The sequence below is a fragment of the Notolepis coatsorum genome (assembly GCF_963971535.1).
Source record: "Notolepis coatsorum genome assembly, chromosome: 8".
Lineage (NCBI taxonomy): Eukaryota > Metazoa > Chordata > Actinopteri > Aulopiformes > Paralepididae > Notolepis > Notolepis coatsorum.
Genome location: NC_140172.1, coordinates 21122568 through 21134439, shown reverse-complemented (window position 1 = coordinate 21134439; position 11872 = coordinate 21122568). Strand labels below are relative to the sequence as shown.

Genomic DNA, 11872 nt, shown 5'->3' with positions numbered 1-11872 from the left:
GCCGCCAGTTAAGCCCCAGCGAGCGGAGGTATAGCACCTTCGATCGGGAGCTCCTCGGCCTCTACCTTGCCATCCGCCATTTTCGTTTCCTGCTGGAGGCCCGCCAGTTCACGGCCTTCGTGGATCACAAGCCGCTGACGTTCGCCATGGCCAAGGTGTCTGAGCCATGGTCCGCCCGTCAACAGCGACAGCTCTCATATGTCTCAGAGTTCACTACTGACATTCAACATGTGGCAGGTAAAGCAAACCTTGTCGCAGACTGCCTCTCCCGGGCTGTAGTGGGCGCCATCCACTTGGGGCTGGATTACACCGGTATGGCGGCGGACCAGGCTACCGACCCTGAAGTGCAGGATTTCAGGTCAGCCACCTCAAGCCTGCGGTTAGAGGATGTGGTTTTTGACAGCGCTGGCACCACACTCCTGTGTGATGTCTCTATGGGACAGGCCCGCCCCATCGTTCCCACAGGATGGAGGCGGCGTGTTTATGACGCTGTTCACGGCCTCTCCCACCCGGGAAAGAAACCTACGCAGAGGCTAGTGTCCGCCAAGTTTGTCTGGCCTGGGCTTAGAAAAGATGTAAGAGACTGGGCTGACTCCTGTTTGGAGTGCCAGCGCGCTAAAGTGTACCGTCACACCAAGGCCCCCCTGCAGCACTTCCCTGTACCTGAAAGGAGGTTCGACCACGTGAACATTGACCTAGTGGGCCCCCTGCCCCCCTCACACGGCTTCAGTTACCTCTTTACTATGGTGGACAGGACTACCCGTTGGCCAGAGGCAGATCCACTGTCAGGCACGACGTCCGCCGAGGTGGCCAGAGCCTTTATTGGAACCTGGGTCGCCCGGTTTGGCACTCCAGCCGACCTCTCTTCAGACCGGGGCCCACAGTTCACGTCCGAGCTCTGGAACACGGTCGCCAAGAGCCTGGGCGTGAAGCTACACCGGACTACGTCATACCACCCACAGGCCAATGGGTTATGCGAGCGCTTTCACCGCTCAATGAAAGCAGCACTTCGGGCCAGCCTTACTGACAGCGGCTGGGTCGACCGGCTCCCGTGGGTCATGCTTGGTCTCAGGACGGCCCCCAAGGAAGACCTTCAGACCTCCTCGGCTGAGCTGGTTTACGGTCAGCCTCTGCGGGTGCCAGGGGATTTCATCCCTAACATTACTGCCCCCTGGTGTGCAGCCCAGCAGCGGACAGCACTTCTGGAGAAGGCTAAGGTATTCACGCCGGTCCCCACCTCACAGCACGGCCTTCCCCGGTCGCACGTCCCTACAAGTCTGCAGTCAGCGGGATATGTTTTCATCCGTCACGATGCCCACCGGGACCCCTTGAAACCTCCATATGACGGTCCGTTCCGTGTCCAGGAGGCTGGAGACAAGTACTTTGTGGTGGACATGGGCGGGAAGCTGGAACACATTTCCATAGACCGCCTTAAACCGGCTCATGTGGACTTGGGCAAACCTGTTGGACTGGCCCAGCCCCCACGGCGGGGACGACCCCCTACCTTGCCCAGTCTTCCGAGTAAGGCCCACGAGACCCCCTCGCCACCTATCCTGTGCCCGAGTGGCCGTAGGGCCCTTAAGGTTTTCCCTACAGCGGTGCCGGCCGCTACAGGGGTCAGGCGGAGCCGTTATGGCAGGGTTCTCCGCCCTCCTGTTCATTGACTTCTTTTGTTATGATGAATTCTGGGGGGACGTATGTAGTGGGTGCTATGGACATAATTCACCATTAGATTGTTTTGATGTATTGATGGGGCACTGTCACTTTAATGAGGTTGGTTGGGGGTTGGGCTTAGAGAAGACGCGCTGGTGGAATGTCATTCATAAAATGTTTTTGGTGACGCGGAGCTGTCAGAGTTTAGCACGGCATAGATCTGACAGCTGTCACTTGTGCTAATAAATGACACACTACTTACTTGGTGTGGTTGCAAGATAGAAATTGTGCGTCTCTCCTTTCCGACGATTTCTACACCAGTACATTTTACTGGGTTCAAACTGACACAAAATGTTGATTTATTCATTATGATCCGTTTGAAAATTTTAAATATAGGCCTCCCTCTTATACAGGCCTCCTCCTAATACAAGCCTGGTACCCGCTACAGTTGAAACAAATACAAGCCGGGGTTACTATTAGAGGAATTACGGTATCTGTGTTCAGGCGTCTTCCACCCCGTCTGAGAGGGTGTTCTCCACGGCTGGAGACACCATTAGCCCAGAAAGATCAAGAATCCTCCCAGAGAAAGCGGAGATGCAAATCTTTTTGCAGAAGAATTGTTAATTTTATTTGCCAGTTTTATTTTTGGTTCCATCTTATACCCTTAAAAAAAGGAGCACTGCCACTGTGTGATTTAACATGTTCAAATGTTATTACCTATTTTTTAGTTTTGTTCTTATGTTATTTAAAATGTTGTGTGGTTTACTATATGCTGTATGTTCTGTTCAGAGATTAAGAAATAAAAGTAAGTGTTTTATTTTGGTTCCATTTTATACCCTTTTAAAAAAGGAGCACTGTAATTTAACATGTTCAAATGTTATTACCTATTTTTTTATTTAGATTATTTAAGAAATAAAAGTAAGTTACACTAATAAACCTGTATGTACTCTTTTTTTCCACCAACACAATTTATCAGGAAGCGATAAGGGAATCGATAAAGAATCGTATCGATAAGCAGAATCGATAATGGAATCGTATCGATAAAATCCTATCAATTCCCATCCCTAACCTACTCTGGCTTCAAGGGTGTTCGAAACTCACTACAAGACGTTTGGATATTACACCTACAACCACCATCAGGCCAGGCCCAGGCTTCACCTGCTCAGCTACCACCATCAGGCCAGGCCCAGGCTTCACCTGCTCAGCTACCACCATCAGGCTACCAGCTACCACTTCCCTTACTGAATGTTTACAAGAAATAAGTGTATGGTGGTTCACAGTCAACTACCTAAAACTAAACGGTGATAAACTCATTGGTTCAAAATCTACCATAGCCAAATCCCACAGTTTTCCCCTCACCATTGACAACTCTACAGTCTTCCCTTCACCTCAGGTTAAGAGTCTGGGTGTCATCCTCGATAGCACACAGTCATTCAAATCTCACATAAATAACATCACAGTCTGCTTACTTCCACCTATGCAACATCAATCGTCTCCGCCCCTCACTTACACCTACCAGCACCGCTACTCTTGTTCACGCCCTGGTCACATCCCGCCTGGATTACTGTAACTCCTCCTTATTGGTCTCCCACACAAGTACCTCTATAAACTCCAACTGGTCCAAAACTCAGCCGTCCGCATCATCACTAGAACTCCCTCCACCAACCACATCACTCGTGTTCTCCTCCAACTCCACTGGCTGCTTGTTAAGTCACGCACTGACTACAAAATATTACTACTCACCTTCAAGGCCCTCAATAACCTAGCCCCTCCTTATCTCACAGAACTTCTCCAGTCCTAGACTCCCTCTTGGTCACTCAGATCCTCCTCTTCCTTCCAGCTTATCACTCCCCCTTCCGGTCTGACTACCATGGGATCCAGAGCCTTCTCTCGCTGTGTCCCCCGCCTCTGGAATTCAATACCACAAGACATCCGTGCAATAGACGACCTCCCCACCTTTGTTTCCCGTCTCAAAACACATCTGTTCATTCTGGCATATTCACTTTAATTTTAAGTTTATTATAACTGCTCCCCTATGTGTAACTCTGTAATATTGTGTTTTTACTGTGTGTAATTGTATTTGTTTTTAACCCTGTACAGCGACCTTGGGTGCTTTGTAGTGGTGGGGGGAAATATCGATACAGTATAGTATCGCAATACTTTGTGTGGCGATACTGTATCGATACAAGGACGTCAGGTATCTATATTTTATTATGCAAATAAAAAAAATGTATAAGGAAGTTGCATTGTTAATTTCAATACCTGTAATAGTACAGTAGTCAACACACACACACACATGTGCATTGGAGTATGACTGTAATACAAACAGTTCAGTTTGTCAGGTACATGCAACACAGATTACAGTGTTGACATCTGTCTGCTAGAGAAAATCCCATTTGCTGCAATACAAATGATTGAAGTGAGATGAACAGACTGAAAACTTAATTTTATTAGATAAAACATGAAGTTTTACTTTGCAGTTGAAAAAAGGTAATAAATTGCAATATATCGCAATATTAATATCGCAATATATTTTGAATCGCAATACTATTGTATCGTGAATTAAGTATTGTGATAATATCGTATCGTGAGGGCTCTGGTAATTCTAGGGGTGGAACGGTTCACAAGATTGACGGTTCGGTTCGTATCACGGTTTTAGGTTTACGGTTTGGTATACGTTGTTTTTTTAACAAATACCATACATCAACATAAGATATATAGCCTATAATCCAACTTTTCAGTTATTCTCAAGGACGTAGCATGCAAAAACTGAAAGAATGAGGCCATTTGACATCAGGCACATTATTTTGACAGTGACGGTTAGAGCTAGGAGAGATTTTGGTACAGCAAGATGGGAGACATTGCTGATTTAAGCATGCTTCTCATTTATTTGGTAAAAAAGAAAGGTTTACCTTTAATAATGTTTGGCACACAAAGACCAAACTGACTGAAAAATATAGGCAACATTTGTCAAAGTATTAACTGGTCAATATACCCCCCTTCCCCACTAATCGAACTGGTGTTGTGGAGTCACTTCTCTGTGAGCGTTTCCACGGTTAGTGTAACTGAGGGGTACAATTCCCTGACTGTATTGTTAGATATGATATTTAATACCACTACCTCTTGTACTTTAACTTCTGGCCATCCAGTACATGATATAAGTATGATGAACACTTTCCCACCTGATGAAACGAATCCACACAAATGTACAAATCGAAGGTTTAATATAGCAAAAGGTATATACAACGTTCACTTGTTTACACTTATGATTTGAAATATGCACTTGTATGGCAAATGAGTATTCGTAGGTAAATCAACATTGAATGTCCAATCTCTGGTTACGCAGGGAGTAAGTATACAACCTGGATATTTAGGAAACTATAGCGATGGTACTTAAATGATTATAGCTGGATACACTAAGGGGGGGGGTGTCCCGCTGGTTGTAAGACAGTAGGAGGGGGGGGTTAGAGAAGCCGCTGGCGGTATCCCATCTGGCCGACGGTTTCTTGGGAGAATTCAAAGTCTTGAACACGGTGCCCACAGAACCTCGGTCCGCAGACGAATACAGCTGGACCCTCTGGTGGACGGTAGCTGCCGGTCCACAACGGAGAGACGTGAGGCGACCTCACTGGTGTAGAGCGCCGTCTCACCTTGCTCCTCTCCGGGGGGTAGTTCCAACACTCCGCAGTGTTGGCCGTTATCCATGGAATAATCAAAGCACCCAAAGCATAATCCAAGCCGTGGAAGGCTCGCCGTCGTCCGGGTAGAGTAATCCAATATACAGGTCCAGTCGCCCTGGCCCGGAGCTCCTCGGATGCAAGCACCACTAGGGGTCTGCCCAGCCTGGTTAAGCGTCCAGATAACGTCAGGAACGATGGGGGTACTGATAACTTTAGAACTCTAACCGAACGATGCACCATACATAAATAGACTATTATTAGCTTAATAGAATACGTCCAACTCGACGGTATAGTGCCAAACTATGACTATTCAACTATTAATCTACACGATATCTCAATGCCTATTCTGAGGCCAAGTAGGCCTTACTACACCACACATGCGTCGTGGGGAGGCTTCGCGTCTGTCACTCTGTTGGAGGGTAAAGAACTGGACTAAAAGAAAGTTCTACTTTACTTGCGCCATATATATATGCGCTGTGAACAAATAGTACCATTCGTATTTCGCCCGACATATTCCTGCGCGGAACCGGGGCTTGCCACGACATGTTGGGCGGCACGATTGAACTTGGACCTAGGGGTATGGCAACCTGGCGCCAGGTTCTCGTCCAATGGTAGAATGAAACTATTATGGGCTGTTTAGTAGACTAAAGGGATATTCAGTGCATATTGTACAAGGAATATACAGGGGATATCAAACGATATACAAATACAATTAAATATATATAAATAAATATATATATTCGGTTTAATCTGATCCTTCACAACAGCCGCCCCCTAATTAGTCCCACCTAATTAGCTAAGCAGAGACAGATTAACCGCACTGTCTACCACTCAAGGTCCGCTGTAAGGGTCAGTCAACTCACAAAGTCATGGGGTCATGGTCATCATCGATAGTATCTGGGAGTCGGGGCAGTTCTATGAGCCTCGCCACGGGACGTGTGTAAGTGCGCCCTTGGACGAGTACTTCAGCTGCTCGGACCTTGCCATCGGCACCGGTGATCACTTTGCTTACGCGGCCAGCCGGCCACATAGCTCTGGGTAGTGACTGGTCAATAATCATGACGACTGTTCCTTCTGTCAAATTGTCTCTCTCTTTTACCCACTTCTGGCGGGTCTGTAGAGACGGTAGATAGTGGAGTAGGAAGCTGCTCCAAAACTTGTCAGCTAGTACTTGACTGTACCTCCACATTCTTCGGCCGTTCGCTTCTTCAGGCCTGTACATTGTCTGGGGTAGCGCGGGGTCCAGCCGCCCCATTAGGAGTGTGTTGGGGGTGACTGGGTCGACATCTGCTACATCACTGGAGACGTAACCGAGGGGCTTTGAGTTCAATACTCCCTCGATCTCCGTGAGGACTGTCATTAGGACTTCCTCCGCCACAGTCTGGGCCCCAAGTACGGCGTACAGGGCTGTCTTTATAGAACGTACTTCTCGTTCCCAGGTTCCACCGAAGTGGGGTGCGTTCGGGGGATTAAACTGGAAGTCAATCTGGGATGGAGCGAGGTGGGTCTTAAGTTCTGGGCCCATAGCTTGGAAGCTCTCTCTCAGCTCTCTTTCTCCGCCTTTGAAGTTGGTCCCGTGATCAGACAACAATGTAGACGGTTTTCCTTTCCGTGATGTGAATCTTCGGAAGGCCATAAGGAATGAGTCTGTGCTCATGGTCGGAAGGAGCTCGATATGTATCGCTCTGGTGGTCATGCATTTGAATACAATACCCCACCGCTTCTCGGTGCCTCTTCCTCTCTTTATATACAACAGGCCAAAGCAGTCCATGCCTGTGGAGTGGAATGGCTTGTCGCCGATTCGGAGGCGACAGGGGGGTAAGTCAGCCATCCGTGGTATGCTGGGCTGCGCGCGCCACTTACGGCAGTCTAGACAGGTTCGCTGGAAGCGCCGTACTGCTTCTCTGCCTTGCAGTATCCAATAACGACGTCTGATCTCCGCGAAGACTCTCTCTGCTCCTGCGTGGTGTACATCCTCGTCGTATTTCTTTATGATCAGCTCTGTGACCTTGTGTCGGCTGTTCAAGACAATCGGGTACTTAGTATCATCCGGTAGATCGGGGGCTCTCCGCAGGCGACCACCCACTCTGATGAGATTATGGGCGTCACTCTCTGGTGCCAGGTGAATCAGTCTGCTGTCTGATGGGACGGGGTTTCCTCCCTGTAGACAGTCTAGCTCATCGGGGAACGAGTCTCTCTGGGCTCGTTGTAGTAGAAGAAGTTCTGCTTCTTTGTAGTCAGCTGCTGACATGTCAGTGGTGGACTGAATCTCTGGGTGGTGCCGCAGGAATGTTCTTTGCTGCGCACTCTCTAGGGTAATGCAGTCATCTATGTTGGGGTCTGTGGAGGCGACTGTGCTCAGTCCACAGAACATAGGTTTCTTGTTCTCAGCCTCCTCGTTACTTGCTTCCCGCGGGGTGGGCGTAGGCCACTCTCCTTCCGGGAGCTTGAGGAATTCTGGTCCGTCACTGTAGATGTTGCGACGGGTTAGGTCATCCAGAGACATTCCCCGGGTGATGACGTCAGCCGGGTTGCGTTTGGTGTCCACATACCGCCAGCTCGCTGCTTCTGTTAACTCTTGAATCTCGGTGACTCTGACTCCCACGAAGACTTTGTATCTGCATGAATCAGACTTGATCCATGTGAGTACTGTCGTGGAATCTGACCACAAGATTGTTCTGTGCACCGGAATGGTGAGTTCACGTTGGATTAACGTGGCTAGATGCGCTCCTGCTAGGGCTGCGCAGAGCTCTAGATGTGGGATAGATTGTTGCTTACGTGGGGCTATTCTTGAGCGGGCCAGGATGAAAGCAGTGTGTATCTTTCCTCCCTTCTCTTGGGCACGCAAGTAGGCCACCGATCCGTAGGCTACTTCGGAGGCGTCGCTGAAGACGTGTAGATCAATCTCGCATGTCTCTGGCCTCACTGTGGATGGGAAGTAGCTGCGGCGTATATTGACGCCTGGGAGTGAGCGGAGTTCCGTCTCCCACTCTCTCCATGTTGAGGCAAGGTGTGCGGGTATTGGGTCGTCCCAGCCCTGGTCCTTGTCCCATAGTGCTCGTACAATCATCTTTGCCCTGGTGGTGTAAGGTAGAATACATCCCAACGGGTCATATTGTCTGGCGAGTGTTCTGTACACCCTCCGTCTGGTGGTCGGTATCGCCGTCGACCTTCCCTGCTCTGGAGCCAAGGGTTTGTGTCTATAGTGGAGCGAGTCTGTTTTGAAGCGCCAGACTAGTCCTAGTGTCATTTCTTGGGCTTCTCCTGGGATTGTCGCCATCCAGGTCTCGCTGCTGGCAGCCTTGTCCGCGGGGGAGAGGCTGCGCAATACGTGCGGGTCACTGCTGGCCCACTGCCTGAGATCAAAGCCGCCTTTGATCAGGGAGGCACGTAACTTGATTAGGAGAGCCTCGGCTTCTTCTTGAGTCGAAACGCTTTGTAAACAGTTGTCCACGTAGAAACTGTTCTTCACACTGTGTTGGACCTCTTCATCTGCTGTTGGGTCCTCTGCGACGTGTTTCTGTAGTGCAAATGTAGCACAGCACGGGCTGCATGTGGTTCCGAAGGGGAGTACTTCCCACTGGTAGATGGCTGGGTTCTCATCTCCGATCCTCTCTCTCCATAGGAACCGCAGCAGAGGCTTGTCCTCCTCTACTAGTCTCACCTGCAAGAACATCCCTTTGATATCCCCGCTGATAGCCACCTTGTCCTGGCGGAAGCGCAGTAGCACGCCTAGTAGGGAGGGGCCGAGTGTGGGGCCGGGCAAGAGCTCTTTATTCAGATTTTGGGATCCGATCTGGTAGCTGCAGTTAAACACAATGCGATCCTTGCCGTTGTGATGGACCTTGTGATGCGGCACGTACCATGATTCGGTCGTCTGATCGGCCTCTTTAATGTCAATCTTTGTTACGTGTCCCGCTGTGATTAGCTTCTCAATCTCAGCGCGGTACACACTCTCTTGAGCGGGGTCTTTGGCTAGGCGCCGCTCCGTGTTCAATAGATAGCGCTCCGTGGCGTCTTTCTTTGCGTGAAAGGTGGGCATTCCCTCTCGCCTCAGGAGTGGAGTTGCGTATCTCATCACTCCGCCGACTGTGACTCTCTTTGTTCCCTGCTCGAGTAGGTTGATGGTGTAAATGTCTTCTTTAGAACGAATATCTTTCTTTTCGTTCTTAAAGGGCATTGTCTCTAGTGTCCATAGCCTCTCGACATGCTGCAGGAGAGTGGTGTCTTCTTCTGTCGTTCTGGAGTGGAGGCAGCTAGTGGCTGCTGTTCGGTTGAGAGATTTAGCGAGGGGGCCTTGTAGGGTCCACCCTAGGCGGGTCTCGACTGCTGCAGGACAGCCTCGGGGTCCTGTATGGACCCGGTCAATCGGGACTATGAGTTCTGCATGGTCGGAGCCTATCAGCAGGGTCGGGGTAGCGCCGTCTATGAGCGGGATAGGTAATTGGCGCAGGTGCACATATTTATCCATCAACTTGGTGACAGGGTAGGTGTACTGCGATAGTCCTATTTCTTGGCTGGTGAAAGCATTTGTAATCTTGTACCGTCGCTCTGGCTGCCCGTTTGCTGCGATAGTGAAGGAGACATTCTCGCCCTTTATCGTCTTTAAATCTCTTCTTATTGTCCGAATCGTCATTTCGTTCTTGCTCCCCCGCAGTCCCAGCTGGGCCGCAGCGGACGCGAGCAGAAGGGTCTTCTCTGACCCGTCGTCAAGGACGGCGTAAGTGTCCATGACTTTATCTTGGTAGCTCAATGTCACACGGACTACCTTTAAGAGCACTTGGGCGCCGCTGCCGCTGGCGGGGTCAATGTACATGACACTTGCCTTGGTGCCGCTCCGTGGTGCAGGTGGAGGCCGTCTTCCGTTACTTTCGTGTAGTATATCTAGATGGGCTCCATCGCACCGGCTGCACCTTTTCTTTAGGCGGCATTCGGCTGCCATGTGGGGCCGCGCACATCGATAACAGCGCCTGTTGGACTTTATCCATTGACTCACTTCTTCTGCATTCATCTTTGTGAATAGGTCACATTGTGACAGCCAGTGTTCTTTCTCACAGTAGGGACACGCTATCTTCCACTTCTCTTTTCTCGAGGGGGTGCTGTGACTCTTACTGCTCGGTACTGACTCTGATTGGTGCATGACAGTCACCGATCTTCTTCCATCATTTATTCTCCTGGGTCCCTCTCTGGAGCTTGGCGTGCTCCGCCCGAATGTGTCTAGTCGTAAGCTACTGACTTCTCTCGCCAGGAAGTCGGCTAGATCAAGGAGGGATGGCTCGGGGCCGTTGGGATCCCGGTAGTCTCTCTGCCGCCTAAAGCGCTCCTGTCTTGCGGGTGGCAGCTTCTCCAAAATCCTCTCGACGTTAGAGTTGGCGTATAGCTCATGCATGCCCTTTTCCCGTTGCGCTCCCAGCATCCCTACCAGGGACTGCACTTTGATTGACAGGTCGTCTAATGAGCGATTGTCCGTGGCTGGGGGTAGGCGATCAATATGCCTTATCTCTTGGATTACGTAATCCCATATACGTCCATATCTCTGGTCCAGCGCCGCTAGGGCCGCTGTGTATGGTGTCGAAGAGGTGGCATAGGCTAGCGCTATATTGTGCGCTCGCGGTACTTTCAGGTGCTTCAGTAATATTGCATACTTGTGGCGTTCATCAGCGACATCCACCATCATTGTCTCTAAGCACATCCGGAGCTCCGTGTACTGTGCTCGACTCTCATAGGCGAAGTCTGGAAATGACGGCGTGGCAATGTATGACGCCGTGGATGGCTGATACATCGGCGAGCGTTGGGGGAGAGACCTCCTGGGCGAGTCCCCTCTTGCGCCTCGCTGTGGGCTGGTACTGACAGGGTACCATGGCCCGCTGGTCCAGGTGCTATTCCTCGGGGCTGGTCGTGCGTTGTGCTCACCCGTGAATAGAGTCGGGGGTCTGTAGCGCAGCGCCGCGGGGGTATAGCCTGGACTGTATGGGACCTCCTGGTCCGGTGGAGTACTGTGCTGTCGTCGGGCTTGGTTCTCCTCCTCTCCCTCTTCTTCCTCTATCAGATCTTCCAGATCCTGTAATCGTTTATTTAGCTTCTCCGCAGTGTATGCCGCTCCTTCCTTGTAGCTGGGTCTCGCTTGGACCGGTCTGGGAAGGGGGTCTGCGGGGGGTCTAGACTCGGTCTGTTGGTCAAGTTCAGGGTCGCTTGCTCGTTGAGGAGACGCTGCCCTTGACTGTTGTCTCGACGAGTTCCTTGAACCCCTGGCGGAGGGGGAGGGTGTTGCCTTGCGGATCAGCTGCTCCATTAGCTGCGCTTGTCTTTCAATGGTAAAATGTTCGCGCTCGCTAAGCGTCTGCGCTTGGAGTCGATCGCGTTCGGTAGAGGCTGTCAGGCTGACGAGGAACGCCTGTTGTAGCATCCTCTCCGCTTCGCTGGGGGAAGGCGGTTGTGGAGGTGAGCCGCTCCTGCGTGAGCCGCTCCTGGGGGTACTCGTTGGGGAGTCCTGGAGCTCTATTTCCTCTGCGCTCTCCTCCTCTTCTTCCGTGCAGAGT

General features: G+C 50.6%; 1 protein-coding gene across 1 annotated transcript in view; it reads right to left on the bottom strand.

Moving 5' to 3' along the window:
* Positions 1–2153: 2153 nt before the first annotated feature.
* The window catches only part of LOC311233355 (tropomodulin-3-like), a gene marked incomplete at its 3' end in the record, with an annotated part of 31520 nt that continues 21801 nt past the window's right edge, over positions 2154–11872 (bottom strand). The window contains exon 4 of the mRNA XM_084320330.1: positions 2154–2194. Within this exon, the coding sequence (XP_084176456.1) occupies positions 2154–2194 (41 nt within the window). The remainder of the gene's footprint in view (positions 2195–11872) is intronic.